The sequence below is a fragment of the Paralichthys olivaceus genome, chromosome 1 (assembly GCF_024713975.1).
Source record: "Paralichthys olivaceus isolate ysfri-2021 chromosome 1, ASM2471397v2, whole genome shotgun sequence".
Classification (NCBI taxonomy): Eukaryota; Metazoa; Chordata; class Actinopteri; order Pleuronectiformes; family Paralichthyidae; genus Paralichthys; species Paralichthys olivaceus.
Window position 1 is genome coordinate 5,790,358 of NC_091093.1, and position 13,700 is coordinate 5,804,057.

The 13,700-nt window shown below is 41.8% G+C and overlaps 1 protein-coding gene across 1 annotated transcript in view; it reads right to left on the bottom strand.

The window, feature by feature from the left end:
• Positions 1-775: 775 nt before the first annotated feature.
• The window catches only part of itfg1 (integrin alpha FG-GAP repeat containing 1), a 136,223-nt gene continuing 123,298 nt past the window's right edge, over positions 776-13,700 (bottom strand). The window contains exons 15-18 of the mRNA XM_020080272.2: positions 13,390-13,514; positions 9,285-9,367; positions 8,326-8,443; positions 776-1,751 (exon numbers count right to left, since the gene is read on the bottom strand). Coding sequence (XP_019935831.2) covers positions 1,692-1,751; positions 8,326-8,443; positions 9,285-9,367; positions 13,390-13,514 — 386 coding nt within the window. The 3' untranslated portion in view covers positions 776-1,691. The remainder of the gene's footprint in view (positions 1,752-8,325; positions 8,444-9,284; positions 9,368-13,389; positions 13,515-13,700) is intronic.

Below are 13,700 nucleotides of genomic sequence, written 5' to 3' on the forward strand. Positions count from 1 at the left end.
CGAGGATGTATGTCTGATGTTATGTGGACATCGGTCTCATTGGAAACTACAATCTACTTAGTTATGAATAATTGAATGAATATTTTCAATCTTTGCTCTGCTTGTTTGGTTTGGAAGTTTTAAATTGATTTGTACGGATCTTAACAGTAGTGTGGGTTTTGTTTCCATGCTTTTATTTTTTAGGCCAAATTACCTCGTTTCTGGTTCTGCTTGTGCTTCCTCTGTGCAGCTTAACACAGGTTGTAGTGCTCCACCCCCTCGTTGCTTTCAGTCTCTCTCTCTCTATCTCTCTCTCTCCCAGCTAACTCTCACATGCACACAGCTCTGACTATCAGAAGTGTATGTTACTGTAACATGTATGATCGCCCATGGTTTGCATCAGTTGGGATCTGTTTGCCAAATCTTTCTCTGATTGGCCATAAAGGGAACGTCAACCCCCCCATGTATTAATTAGCAGGGTGGCTCCTGGGATGCTGGGACCAGAGGGTTTCTCAAAGGGGGCTCCAGGGGGCTCTTAGAAAAATAAAAGGCAGTTTAATTTCTGCACGGCTTCACTCACTTCAGACTTAGATAACGAGAGCGTGTCAAGATGATTATTTTGAGTGTAAATGCCCCTCTAGCTCCCCTTCTACAAAACAAACAATGTTCTTAGAAATGAGTTCCAGTGGGTGAAGTGGTAAATTAAGGGTTGGGGACCTACTGCGTCTAATGTGTTTATTTCACGAGCAACATTAAAATGTCTAATAAAGCACAAACTAAACCGACACAACGACGATTTAAACAGGACAAACCTTTATTAGCAACCTAAGTAAGTCAACACATTTAGTAGCTTCAACATTCACCGGCAAATAAAATCCACAAAACAAAATAAATTACAAACAGCCATTGTTAATCAGTAGTTTAAAAAGTGCAAATCACATGGAAAGCCATGAGTTCATTCTTGTAAAATAAATACAAATATACAGCAGATTAACTTTTAGATGATGACAAAATAAACAAGCTGCAGGAACAGTTGTTCGAGTCGTCACGGAGCCTCGGTGCAGTAGCATTAAACATTTGCAGGAGTCAATACAGAAACTCTTTTTTGGCACTCCCATGATGCACTGTGATACAATCAAGAGTGAGAAAGATGAATTTTCTCTCAGCAAACCTGACGGCCATTCATCATTTTAGGTGAGATTGGTGGCAGAAAAAACACGTGTCCATTTTTGTTCACATTGCACCAGCTGCTGCTGCTGCAGTTGCGAGACTCAGATCGATATCACAGAACTCGGTTCACTTTCATTTCCCAGGTAATAAAATGAAGGATTTTTTTCACATCACCTCAGTCAAATGGAAACAACGGGACAAAGACAAGAGACAGAAACACACACATGGGTTTCAAGTGACATTGCTCATAACTTGTTGGGCAATTCAACAGAAATCTGTCATTTTGTCAAAATAGTCTAAGACACCCCTGCTTTACACTTGTGTGTGAGCTCTATTAGGATTTCTTCCTGTGTTTCCATGGCCTTGTTGCAGCTCCTGTACTGCTAACACTGGAATGAATAAATGAATTGGTGCAAATGAGGAACAATTTTTTGGCCCTTGAAATGAGCCTGTGTGAAAATATGTGTGTGTGTGTGTGCGTGCGAAGGAGGGTGGGGGCTGGGCGGAGGAGTGCAGGAGAGGATGTTCTCCCATGATGCACTTCACATGGCATCAAAATGGAAACGGTGGGCTTCCTGTCTCTTCTCTCGGTCATCTGCTTTCTGATGGACACACAAAGGGGAGAGAGAGAAATGTATTTAGTTTATAAAAGTTGAATCTCTTGTGATAATCCTTCAACTTAGTCTGAAATGATAAACACATTATTATAATCCAGTAACGTCTCAGCAGATAATGTTAATTTCACTTGTTGTTAAGGGAATGAACAAAGGGAACACATTCATGGGCTAAATTCATCCACAACCTTAATGAAAATGAAACGAGTGTGGCAACAAAGCGCCAGGGGCCGGTGATAAGAACACACAGGCCAGCAGGCCAACATTTATTACAAGGGGCTATACCCTGCTTAACCTTCAGTGACGTGAGAGAGCTGGAGCCGATCCCAGCTGCTGATGGGCGGGAGGGGCACACCCTCGGCTGCTCTACAGTCAATCACAGAGATGATGGAGGCAGTCATTCCCGCTCACATTCACACCTACGCTATGTAGTCACTAGTCCCTCTGACCTGGAGCACCCAGAGGAAACCTACCCAGGTACAAGGAGAACAGGCACCGGAGGGTTCAAACCCAGAAACCCTCCGAACATGGAGACAGATACAATAATGACCAGCGAGCAGGAATGACCGTGTGTGGCTCAGTGTAACTGAAAGAGTTTAGGAATAACACCTGCAAGTATACGAACAAAGGAGACTGTTATTACTGCAGAGAAGACAGAGCTGGACAAGTGTGTGAGTGAATCACCGACTCTATATAAACATCAACAACATGACAGTTCAAAGTGTCTCAATAACCATCTGGAGCTTGGCTACAGTATAATTTATAAATCCTGCCTCCTCCATGTTAGTACATAGGACCAAATGAAAAAGTCAGATTCTCAAAGATGGTTTCTGGTTTTAATGCTATGAGCTGCTATACAGCTGAGAGTGTCTAATGATCTGTCGAGCATGTGTAACAGCAGGATCTTGCTATCGATGCTCCTCTGCCTGAACACTACTGCACAGACTCTGGCTGAACATGAACAAGATGGCAGCTTTCCTATCCCAGATATTTTGGCTTCATTTCTGGATAGTGGGAGGAAGTGAAGACGTGTTGTCCATCTTATTTACAGTCTATGGTGGAAACCTATCAGTCACTGATATTAACTGGTTTTGTCGCTTACTTTGGAGAGTTGACCCCAACACCTGTAATCACAGGAACTATATGGATTAAAGATGGACATAGGTGCTGAAATAAATAATCAAAAAAAAATATTTTAAGTGTCTCTACTTTTTCATTAAATACCGATGACTATTATATGACTACAAGTTTAATATATTTTCATCAGACTACACGATTATCAGATGTGAATCTGGTGAACGTGTGAATACTGTAACAATCCTAAAGATCAAGCTGAGAAAACAGTTCAAGTTGGGACATACAAGCTGCAATATTTCCTTCAGTGATCCCTTTCAGCCACATCAGTGGATTCTACAGTCACAACCTCACTGAATGCATTCAGATTACTTCAACAGCTTCAGTGTTAAAGCCAGTTGTGTCAGGCGAGGCCTGCTGTGATATTCACTGATTAAACATGGTTACACTGTTCAAATTTAATGGACCCACTGATAAATTAGTGTATTTAGGTCCCATTGGCCTGTTCAACAACAACAACAACAACTAATAAGTAATTAAAAATGAAAAAGGCACAGGGGGAAGCGAGTACAGAATAAATTAAAGGTGCTATATGTAGGTTTTCTCTCAGACTGAAGGGGGGTTCTTGCCTAGAGTGTATGGAGGAGTGCTCACAACCAGCTTGACTTACTCCATGACCTCTTGAGTCAGTTAAGTAAGCGAGTAATATTAAGTTGTTTTGATATGAAAATGGAGGATGCTAGCAAGCGAAGCCAAGACCAAACGAACAAAAGCAGGGGTTGTGGACCGAGTAGAGCTAGAGCAAGTGTTCAACCTCAAGGAGGGTGGGGGGTGTACATACGAACAGATTGCCTGTCATGTCAAATTAGATGGAACTTGATCCTTGGAAAAAGTGACCAGCGACAACAAGAGAACACATGTAGCTAGTATTCAGCAGTGATCACATGTTCCAACCTCTTTTGGTTGCCATGGTTTTTTGTGTCTTCTTTGTTCCACGGGCAGTTTGTGGTCACTGATCCTGGACCTGAACCTGCCACTTCCTATCTCTGACAGTTACAAGATTTTTGACAATCCATAACTTGGCTTTGAGCTTCCTTTTACAAGGTTTCAAATAGGTTTCTTTACATTCTTTACATCAGTTGGTTTATGCCAATTACTGCTGCGTTGTGAGACTCTTCAGGGGACAGTTTGTTTAAGGACCAGCTGACACAGGAGACTGTTTTCTGGGCTTGGCTTAAGTTGTGATGACTGAGTGAATTTGTAAAATATTTATCTAGTTGCAATTAGAGCTTAATTAATGTATCCACTGCTGTAGTATATATTACAAGAGTCTGATTATTGACTGAAATCTAATTTCTTTCTTTCGTTTTTCTTTTTTCTCTCTCTCTCTCACACACATGCACATAAAGACACAAAGTCCTCATAAACATTAAAAGGCCATGTGAGGATACGTGTATAAAAAGTGGTCATATAGTGTATTTATAGGCAAAAGGCTGTTATCATCATGTGGGCATGGAGACGGACAGACAGGTGTGATGACTGGAGGCAGCCGTGCCCAGCTAAGCTGAGAACAAGCTGACAGACTGCAGCATAGACAGCCACACCCCCCACAACATCTCCTACCCGAGGGTCCCGCACACGTCACATGCTCCTAATATTCCTGCTGTGGTGAGGAAACAGCAGCAATTTCTCATTCTTTCTGTTTTTTTAATCTTTGAATTGACAGCCGGCATTGTCCTCTATAGACTGAGAACATTTCATGAACCGAGGGCCTGAGAAAGACATTTTGTAATTTCAGAGTACAGAGTTCGGACATTCCCACAGCGCACAAATGATGTACAGTTGTTTCTGAACACAGGGAGAGAGCAGTCGTGGGGGCTGTGTGAACATTTGCTACAAAGGTACAAATAGTCCCAAATAAAAGCACAGTCAGTGATTCTGATCCAATACACTTTGTGTGATTATCGAAGAAAGCTTAAAACCTTTTGAGATGGTCCACCAGCCGAACGATGCAAGGATTTGTCCCTGTGGTCATGGTGGCCAATCACACAACAATGAAGAGACTTCAGACAACTTAAAGGCATGAAGATATGGATGCTGCCGTGTTTCAGATTTATAGTTCTTTTGTCATTTAGTGATTATAGCACAGAGTAATTACTGGGATTGTTGCATATCACAAAATGCCATGAACGGTAATGTTAGGTTCCATGTTAGCTGGGCTCCAAACCTCCAAACCAATTTTACAATGATTTAATTCTTGAGATCATAATGGCTCAGAAAAGGACAGACAATGTTTTTATGGTGGTGCAGTGTAATGAGGTTTAATGGGGCCCAGGATGAAAGGGCTGAAGCACATTATCATACTTTTTTAGAGGTCACTGTTTGACAGCACTTCAGCACTAAAGTACATTAAAAAAGACTGGTGACAGTGCTGTCTACCATTTATATACAATAGATATCTTATATGAGATTAGTAATGAATTGAGCACAGAGAGAAGCAGACATCAGTTTTAAAGTATCTGAATAAAAGTGAAATACAATTCACTAAAATATACAGTCTGGTGTTTTTTTTTTTGTATGAGCAAAACAACCATATTGTTTCCACACTGCTGACTTGAATCTGGAGGTTTGCAATCTCTGGTTTATTAACCATCTTCTGCTAATTAATCTGAAACCTTTACTGTAGCTGTGACTGGAAGTAAAAAGATCTTGTTTTTGACTGAAAATGACTGAACCCAGTCTCAGTGCAGCTGACAGACTTTGAGATGACTGTTCCGTTTAAAGGACAGTCAATCCTTCCCTGATGTTGAATAATGTGCTGCCTGCACAAGATGGCCAGCAACAAATTTACTTCATTTTTAACCCATCAGTTAGGTTCCAGTTACCAGCATATTATACTGATTCATGTTGTGCATTTTTTTCTTTTTTAAGCGAGCAACATGTTTTAAGGAGCAGACGGATTGATGCGATGTTCTTTCCTTTGGATAAATAATCCACTGGGCTGCGCTGAGGTTGGAGCCTGATCTAATTGCCTATCAAGGGAATACGAGAAAATTATCATCTTGCGGCCAGATTCATCATCAAGCTGCAGAGCCATTGATTTGTGTCAATCAGAAAGGTTCAATGATGCAGTGGTGCCCCTGTGTCTGGAAAACAGGTGGAAAGTGAGTCATGCTGGAGTCTCACTGGGATCTAATGTCAAATCTGGCCTGCATGAAGATGAAACATCTCAAGTGAGGAGATTACATTCTACATCATAAGATATTTCTGTTATTTATTTCAAACTTTCCTTTCCTGTACTGTCCCATTCCATCCCGTCATGGAAGCGGTGCAGAAGCTGCGGTTAGCTGTAGTTGTGAGCAGGGCAGGACATGCTTCTGCCCTCTACACGACTTTGTTATTAAAGGAGCAAATACCAGCACAAACACACAGAAATACCAAATGTCAATCAGCGGTCTTGCCCTGACCTTGCTGGATGCCCTGCCGTAGAAGAGGTGGGAGAAGATGAGATATGAGGGAGGACGTTAGCGACGGGTTAACAGGATTCACCCTCAATTTTGATTCTCTGGAGGGTGCAGGAGGTCACACCACATTATCCTCACAGCACAGATGGCTGCCTATTAAAGCTACAATACTCCAAATGTATCGCAATAACAAAAGGTGTCAGTCTGAACCCAGTCCTGTCGCATATTATCTCTGGTAGTCCACACCAGGTAGGGACCATACTGCTGGCCTTTGGGGGGCAGATAAACACTGTTGCATGGTTTTAGACACAACAATGTTACATTACTGTAATTATGGTTTGAACATTTTGAGGCATAAAATAAAACATTGTTGTTTAGCTGGGTTGCAAACTAATTCAATGTGAGTGGAAGGCCTCCGTTGCTCCTTTTATGAATTCCTGGTTTAACCACCTGGGTCATAGTGAAGCATTGGAAAAGCTTTCAATCAGACTGTCTGTCTGTTTACTCCCTACCACTTTTTTGTAATGTACATATTTAGTCTTTAGATTTGGGTTCTGATAGCCTGCCTCTCTGTCATTTAATAAAGATTCACTTTGATATATTTAATGAATTATTATAGTGAATCTATAAATTCAACGTCTAAACAAGTGTTGGGCAGGTATGAAGCTCTGCTGGTGCCTATATTTCTGTTGCACGAGCTGCAAACATAGTTAAAAGCGAGAGATGACTTTGTATAATCACTATAAATAGATTCTGCATGTGAATGTGAAGAATCCGAAAGCAAGGGACATGATTTAGGGGATGGAAACCTTCTGTTTCCCATTTATAATATCAGCTATTAGCTTTTTAAATTATCTACATTCATATGCAGACAGCTGTTAATAGAGGTCAGAAAAGTGCCATCTAGAGCTAAACAGCTAAAAACACAAAATGTTTTTGTTGTGTGTGGAGAAACACTTGATTAAAGGACCTACTCGGACTGTAAAGCCAAATGTCCTTGTGGCTGCAAACTCTTCATTTTATCCGTGTGAACATGCCAGATTTGATCACAAGTGAAGTATAACACCAGCCCATACGAGTGAACAGCTTTTTTATTTTCACTTTCCTTTTACTTCCCCTCATTACCCTCAAAAGGCTCCACACAGCCTTAACCCCCCCCACACTCATCTCTCCTCCCATCCACCTGAGCTGACTCGTCTATATCTAGACACCGAGTTCAGGCACCAGCCATGTTTTTTTTTTACGTGCAGAGTTGGTTTAGATGAAGCTGATGCTCACGGTTGTTTCCCAGAAAGAGGACAATTAGAGTGCTTCTGTGTGTGTAACATGCCGTCCTGGGCGTAGACACACACACACACTCTCACAGCAGATGGCTTGGAGAAGATGGCAGCGACTTGCTGCACCACTCAGCCCAGCATTACCACAGTGTGTGTAGATGAAAAACAAGACAAAAAAAAAAATCAGTGATAAGTGATGTTTGTGTCAGTGTGTCTTCCACCACGCTATGTCTGGGTACATTTTGCTGCGACTGTACCGCGTGAAGCCGTAGCACAGAACACGCGTGAAAACCTGTACAGGCTCCCTGTGGGGTGCATTTATGGCCGTAATGAACAGCAGATCTGCCATGCTGAAAGGACAGAAGCAGGCAATTACTGCTGAACGTCCTTCCAGGTTGTGGCCCGGGGAGAGTGAGACAGATAGATGGAGAAAGGGAAAGAGAGAGAAAGAGCAAGAGAGAGAGAGAGAGAGAGAAAGCATGTATGTGTGTCTCAATGGGAGGCGAGAGGAATACAGGATGGGGACAGCGAGACCCATCTGCTGCTTGTTGTGACTAATCTGCTCTCTCTAACACACACACACACACACACACACACACACACACACACACACACACACACACACACACACACACACACACACACACACACGCACACACGCACACACACGTCATTTCGAAGAGGTTAATCATCAGGAAGAGGCCAGCGTTAACTACACCTCTCTGTGTGTGCATAATGTGTCCTAACCTTCTCTTTCCAATGCAGGATGCCAATAATGACAAGGATGAAGACACACACTCCGATCAGTGCGATGGCTGTCAGCAGCACACTGTTGCTAGGAGTCAGGTACAGTTTAGCGCTCCAACTAAAGAGAGAGAGAGAGTGTGGAAAAAAAACAAGTTTCATCATAGTTTTCTTGTAGCAGGAAAAAACAATGTAATTACCAAATGGTACGCACTAGCAGAGATAGTGTCCTAATTAAGATAAAATAAATGAATGAACATCTTCACTTTACAGTTAAACAAAAGCTCGGCTCTATTTCTGATTCCCGGGAACTGTGATTCCAGCAATTTAGCTACTTTGATATATTAAATATATCACACATCATATATCATCTGCCAAAAGATATGTGTATGTAGGACGAATACCAATGTACCATTTTTTTTATTTCATTGGATCTCATTTCAGTAATGGTGGTGTGTATGTGGGCGCATGTGTGTGTGAGATGGCAAATCTGGCAAGATTGGCGAATACACAAGTGCTATGTGGCTCTCTGGAGGAGGGAGCACAGGCATGTGTGTGTGTGTGTGTGTGTGTGTGTGTGTGTGTGTGTGTGTGTGTGTGTGTGTGTGTTGAATAGCCATCTGGAGCTCCTCCTGGGGTTTGGGCTACATGTGAACAATGAGAAGATGAAAATACATGGTATGTGATGAGAGAGTGTGATAGTGTGACAGTGTTTGTGAGAGAGAAGGGAGAGAATTATTTTCTAGCTCACATTCAGGCAACGGTCTTGTAATGATGTGCAGAGAGTAAATCTGTATTGAGCCCAGGTAACATTAACTTCAATATGTGGTTAAGTGGTATCAGATGAGTGGCAAAAACCATCAATAGGTCCGCTTGGAATAAATTGACTCTGCTGTGAACAAGGAAAATGGGCACATGTATGGTTCATTTGTACTGTGTAATATCTTTGAGTGTGTGTGTACCTGCGGGGCTGGTCGTGTGGGAAGGGGATGACGATGAGCTGAGAGTTGGGAATGATGGCCGTCCACTCCTGCATCCTTATGTCCTGCAGAGATCGAGAACACCCATGAACTTGGTGTGCACATACATAGTGATACAATATGGTAACAATACAAGCAATCATGTGCAGATCGCATAAGACACACACACACACACACACTCACAATATGTATGTTAAGTCCTCTGGGGCAGAGTAATAGAGTCCCATGGTTTTTCTAAGCTACCGTGAAGTGGCTATTTAAAGCTGTAGGTTTATGACACGGACAAACTGCCACTTGAAATAAATGGATGTTGCTTTGGGGAGCAACTACGTTCCGCTGACGTGTGTGTGTGTGTGTGTGTGTGTGTGTGTGTGTGTGTGTGTGTGTGTGTGTGTGTGTGTGCTGTGGTGCGTATATCTGCATGTGTGATGAAGTATTTCTGTGGCTGCGTGTGAGAGCTCAGTGTCCTGCAGAACAAGTCGTTATCTCAGTCTTCAAATACAAACTCTGAGGTGACTCAGGGTAATTACTGTCACAACAATTTCTTTCAAGCTGTCCAGTAATGACTAACTTGATTTTCATCCATCAGAATAATATTGAGTGACGTGTAATCCAGTTGATTGCATTATTTAATAAGACCGGGGTGAAAAAAATGGGCAAAAACTAACAAGGAACCGTGGCACAAAAAAATCACATCTGAGGAAACAGGTTATTAAAAGTGAAAGACGATATGAGGATTGATAATCTACTGTAAAGTAAAGTGAAAATAAACACAACAGCCAAGATAATAGTGCTGCAGGAACTATACTATTTCCAGAAATCGATATATGTTTGTGGCTCACATATTTCAAGAACTGTTCAGCTTATCATCCTTATACTTGGCATGTGTATTGTTAAGGGCCTAAGGAAGAACACGTGATATGATTAATTTTAATAAACTTTGAGTAAAGTTTGTTTTACATGACATCAGCGCATTCAGGGTTCTGTTGACTGAGTCTAGCAGCTGGTCTTTACTTGCTGTGCCTCAATAACTGCAGGTCACTTTTATAGTTTCAGTATGAAACAATGCAACCAGCATCAACACAGGCCAAGTAAACAGCCCATTCCAAACAGGAAGGACTTTTACTGACTTTGAAGACAGCACCATAAGTTCACTTAACTTGCAGCACTGTCTTTGATAACAGTTTCATTTTTCAACTTTCATTTTTAGTTTTGCAGCTGCAAGGCACAGCATCCAGTGATAACCGATATAAGACACAGACTGCACTTAACCTCTGTGTACAGTGCTTTGATATCTGGGAAAACCCATTATCATCATCTGTTTGTTTTCTTATCACATTTTCCTGAGTCAAATTTTGACTTGAGTTTTGATGCTGCCCCTCTCTATCTGAGACTGTGCCGAGGCACATCAAGAGTTCACAGCAGTTAAGAGATATTAATAGGGGGCAGGGCATCATATCAGTGATTTGAAAGCTGTTATCATCCTCTTGGCTGAGAGGAATTCATTAATTTCCAGTTCTACAATTGGCAGAATGTGGAAGTGCCACTGCTCTTTAATTGTGGCTCTCCGCTCTCCGGCAATTGCGAGGAACCACATCTTGCAGCTATTTTGAATAAGCGTGCAACAACAGCATTGCTTTTTACATAACGAGCACATTTTTGCCGCCAGCCATTGTCGCTTAGCTCTTGGAAAGCGTTGCCGCCGGTGCGGCAACTGGCGGGGGAGCAGAGCTGGAGACGAGTCAGACCGCACCGCTGCTGCCTGGGAGCAGATCCGATCTGGCTGTTTGGAAGAGAAAAGTGTTCCCAAGTCTTCAGAGGGAAAAAGAGCGAGTCTGGTTCAAAGCCAGGGAAACTGGCACAGTGATGAGAGAGCGAGGGAGACAAACGCAGAGATGGAGGGTGAGCGAGACACAGAGAAAGAGTGAGAGTGACAAGTAGGGGACTGATTAGTGAAGTAAACCACTTTGAGCAGCAAAGGGAATCCCCAGGGTGGAAAATAAGTGAACAGGAGGAGAGAGGCTGAATAAGAGAGAGGAATGATTGGACAGAAGATGGAAGATTTACAAGTATACTTTACAAAACCTCTCCCTCTGTGAAACAGCAGGCAGGAACTCTAAGTTTGGAGGAGAAAATTGTAAAGGGCACAGTGGGGAGGAAAGTGAGAGAATGAGAGCAGGACAGAAAAAAGACAGAGACATAAAACAAAAGCGAGAGAAAGAGATAAAGAGAGTTGACAAACAGAAACCTGCCTACTGAGCAGGTGCTGTGGCGGTCAGGATTTTGAACCCTTCGCTTCTCTCTTAAAGACCTCACCAAAGCTTCTCCTCCTCATTACAGGTAGATCTGATGCAGTGACTCCACTTCCCAAGTCCCTCTGGGTAAAAAAAAAATCTACTTTGCATAATGGACCACATCTTTAGGCATTCATTAATTCACTTTGTAGAAGGAATGGGCGAGGAGGAGGCAAAATGAAGGGGAGAAAAAAGATCAGATTTCTTTGCATAGAAAAACAGGAGTGTGTGGAAAGGGGACAACAAAGCAGCTTGTATGAGATGAGTGTTCTCTGTGCACTACAGTCTGAGTCGTGGACCGACCTATCTGCAATTCTAATCAGCTGCTTGACGAAGACCTCCGTACCACACGGGAGAAAAAAGGGCCCAGTCGTGCCTAATACTCAGTGTGACAGGTGCAACGAGAGAGAGAGAGAGAGAGAGAGAGAGAGAGAGAGAGAGGGAGGGGGAGAACATAAGAGATGAATGCTGATAGAGTGAGAGTGCTGAGCTGAGGAGAGGTGACATTTGAGGAAGTGTAGTGTAGAAATGACGAATAGATTAAAACCATAAAAACAATCTATTATTTACTAGATTCATATCAGCAAGCTTGTAGAATGACAGAAGGCACATACACACCGGGCCCCATCCAAAGAGTCATTCATACATCCTCTATACTCACAGGCCTGTTAATAATGTGTTAGAAGAATAATATGGGAGTGTTGGTATTTCAGCTCCAGTGAGGGAGCTCACTGCACCATTATCATTTCCCCAAGTAATATCATCAATCATGCCATACAGTATGAATGGGACGTGAAGTTTATAAAGTGACTGCTGTCACCTGACAAATACTTATCTCCACTGAGCAGGGTTTACTTAATAATAAAGACTCTTATTGTGAAAATTCAAATAAGTAAAACTATAAAATAAAACTAATTAGAAACAGTCCCCATTTAAATTCACTAGATACAGATTTTTTTCAAAAACTAATAAATAAGTCACCTAAATATGCCAGATTTTTTACATTAGGAGCCATGAATTATTCTTTAAAAAATTAATGAAAATTTTCAATAATCTGGCATTTTAAAAGTGGGTAAAAAAACCCAATCCTGGATCCACCCCCTGAGCCAGATCTGCACCAACATTCAATGGGGTTTTCCCTGACCTATAGACCTAACAGACAGACAAACAAACACAGATGAAAACTAAAATTGTTGGAAGGGGTTATAAAATAAAATATAGTCAAAAAGAATTAGCAGGATCCAAACTATGCAATCAAATGGAAGACTTGCTATAGAAAAACTGAAGAGTGAAGAACTGATTAGCATTGTGTTGGCAAATATAATATGATCAGTCATTTTGGTAAAAATAGTTCTCAAATACTCGTTATGTTCTAATCTATAGTATAAAATATTTTTAACACATTATCCTAATTTAATAACTTACACATATTCTGCTGCATTAGTGGTACTGAAATTAAAACAACTTCAACAAAGCACTATATCTTTTTGCAAGATGAGGAACACTGCTGTCTCTGTTCAGGATTTCTAATTTGAAAAGAGAAAACTGGCCTGATACATGTTCTAAGATATGTTTTTAGGAAATACGTATTTAGTTGCAACTTGTGCCCAGTGGGTTGACAGAGTTTATTTAGTTTGGTTGAGAGTCCGCCCTTCCTTTTCTTATTCTGTTGAAGCATGCAGCCACCTCTATGAAAGAACATGCTTTAAATTTAAAGACCGTACAGCCCGTAGCAGTTCTGCAGGAGTGCTGTGAAGTGTTGGAAGTGATAAAACCCTCTCATATTTTCTCACCTTCTCTCCAGGCCGCCGAGGGATGCCAACAAGAAGGTGGTCCAGGAAGTTGGCGCTGCGTCCGAGGCCCAGCACAGTGTAGGGCAGCTGCAGGGAGAAATGAGCAGACTGGCTCAACTGACCGGCTGCAAAAAGAGAATAGGAGAAAAAACTGTGGGTCATCACAAAAGGATGTATTCTTATGAGCACAAAGTGTAACATCAGGATCCTTATCTTTTGCCTCATTATCTCTTTAAACTGCCTTTTTTTCCTTTTGACTTTTAGCGAGTAAGTTGATCCATCACTTTGTAACCTCCACCAATGAGGCTATG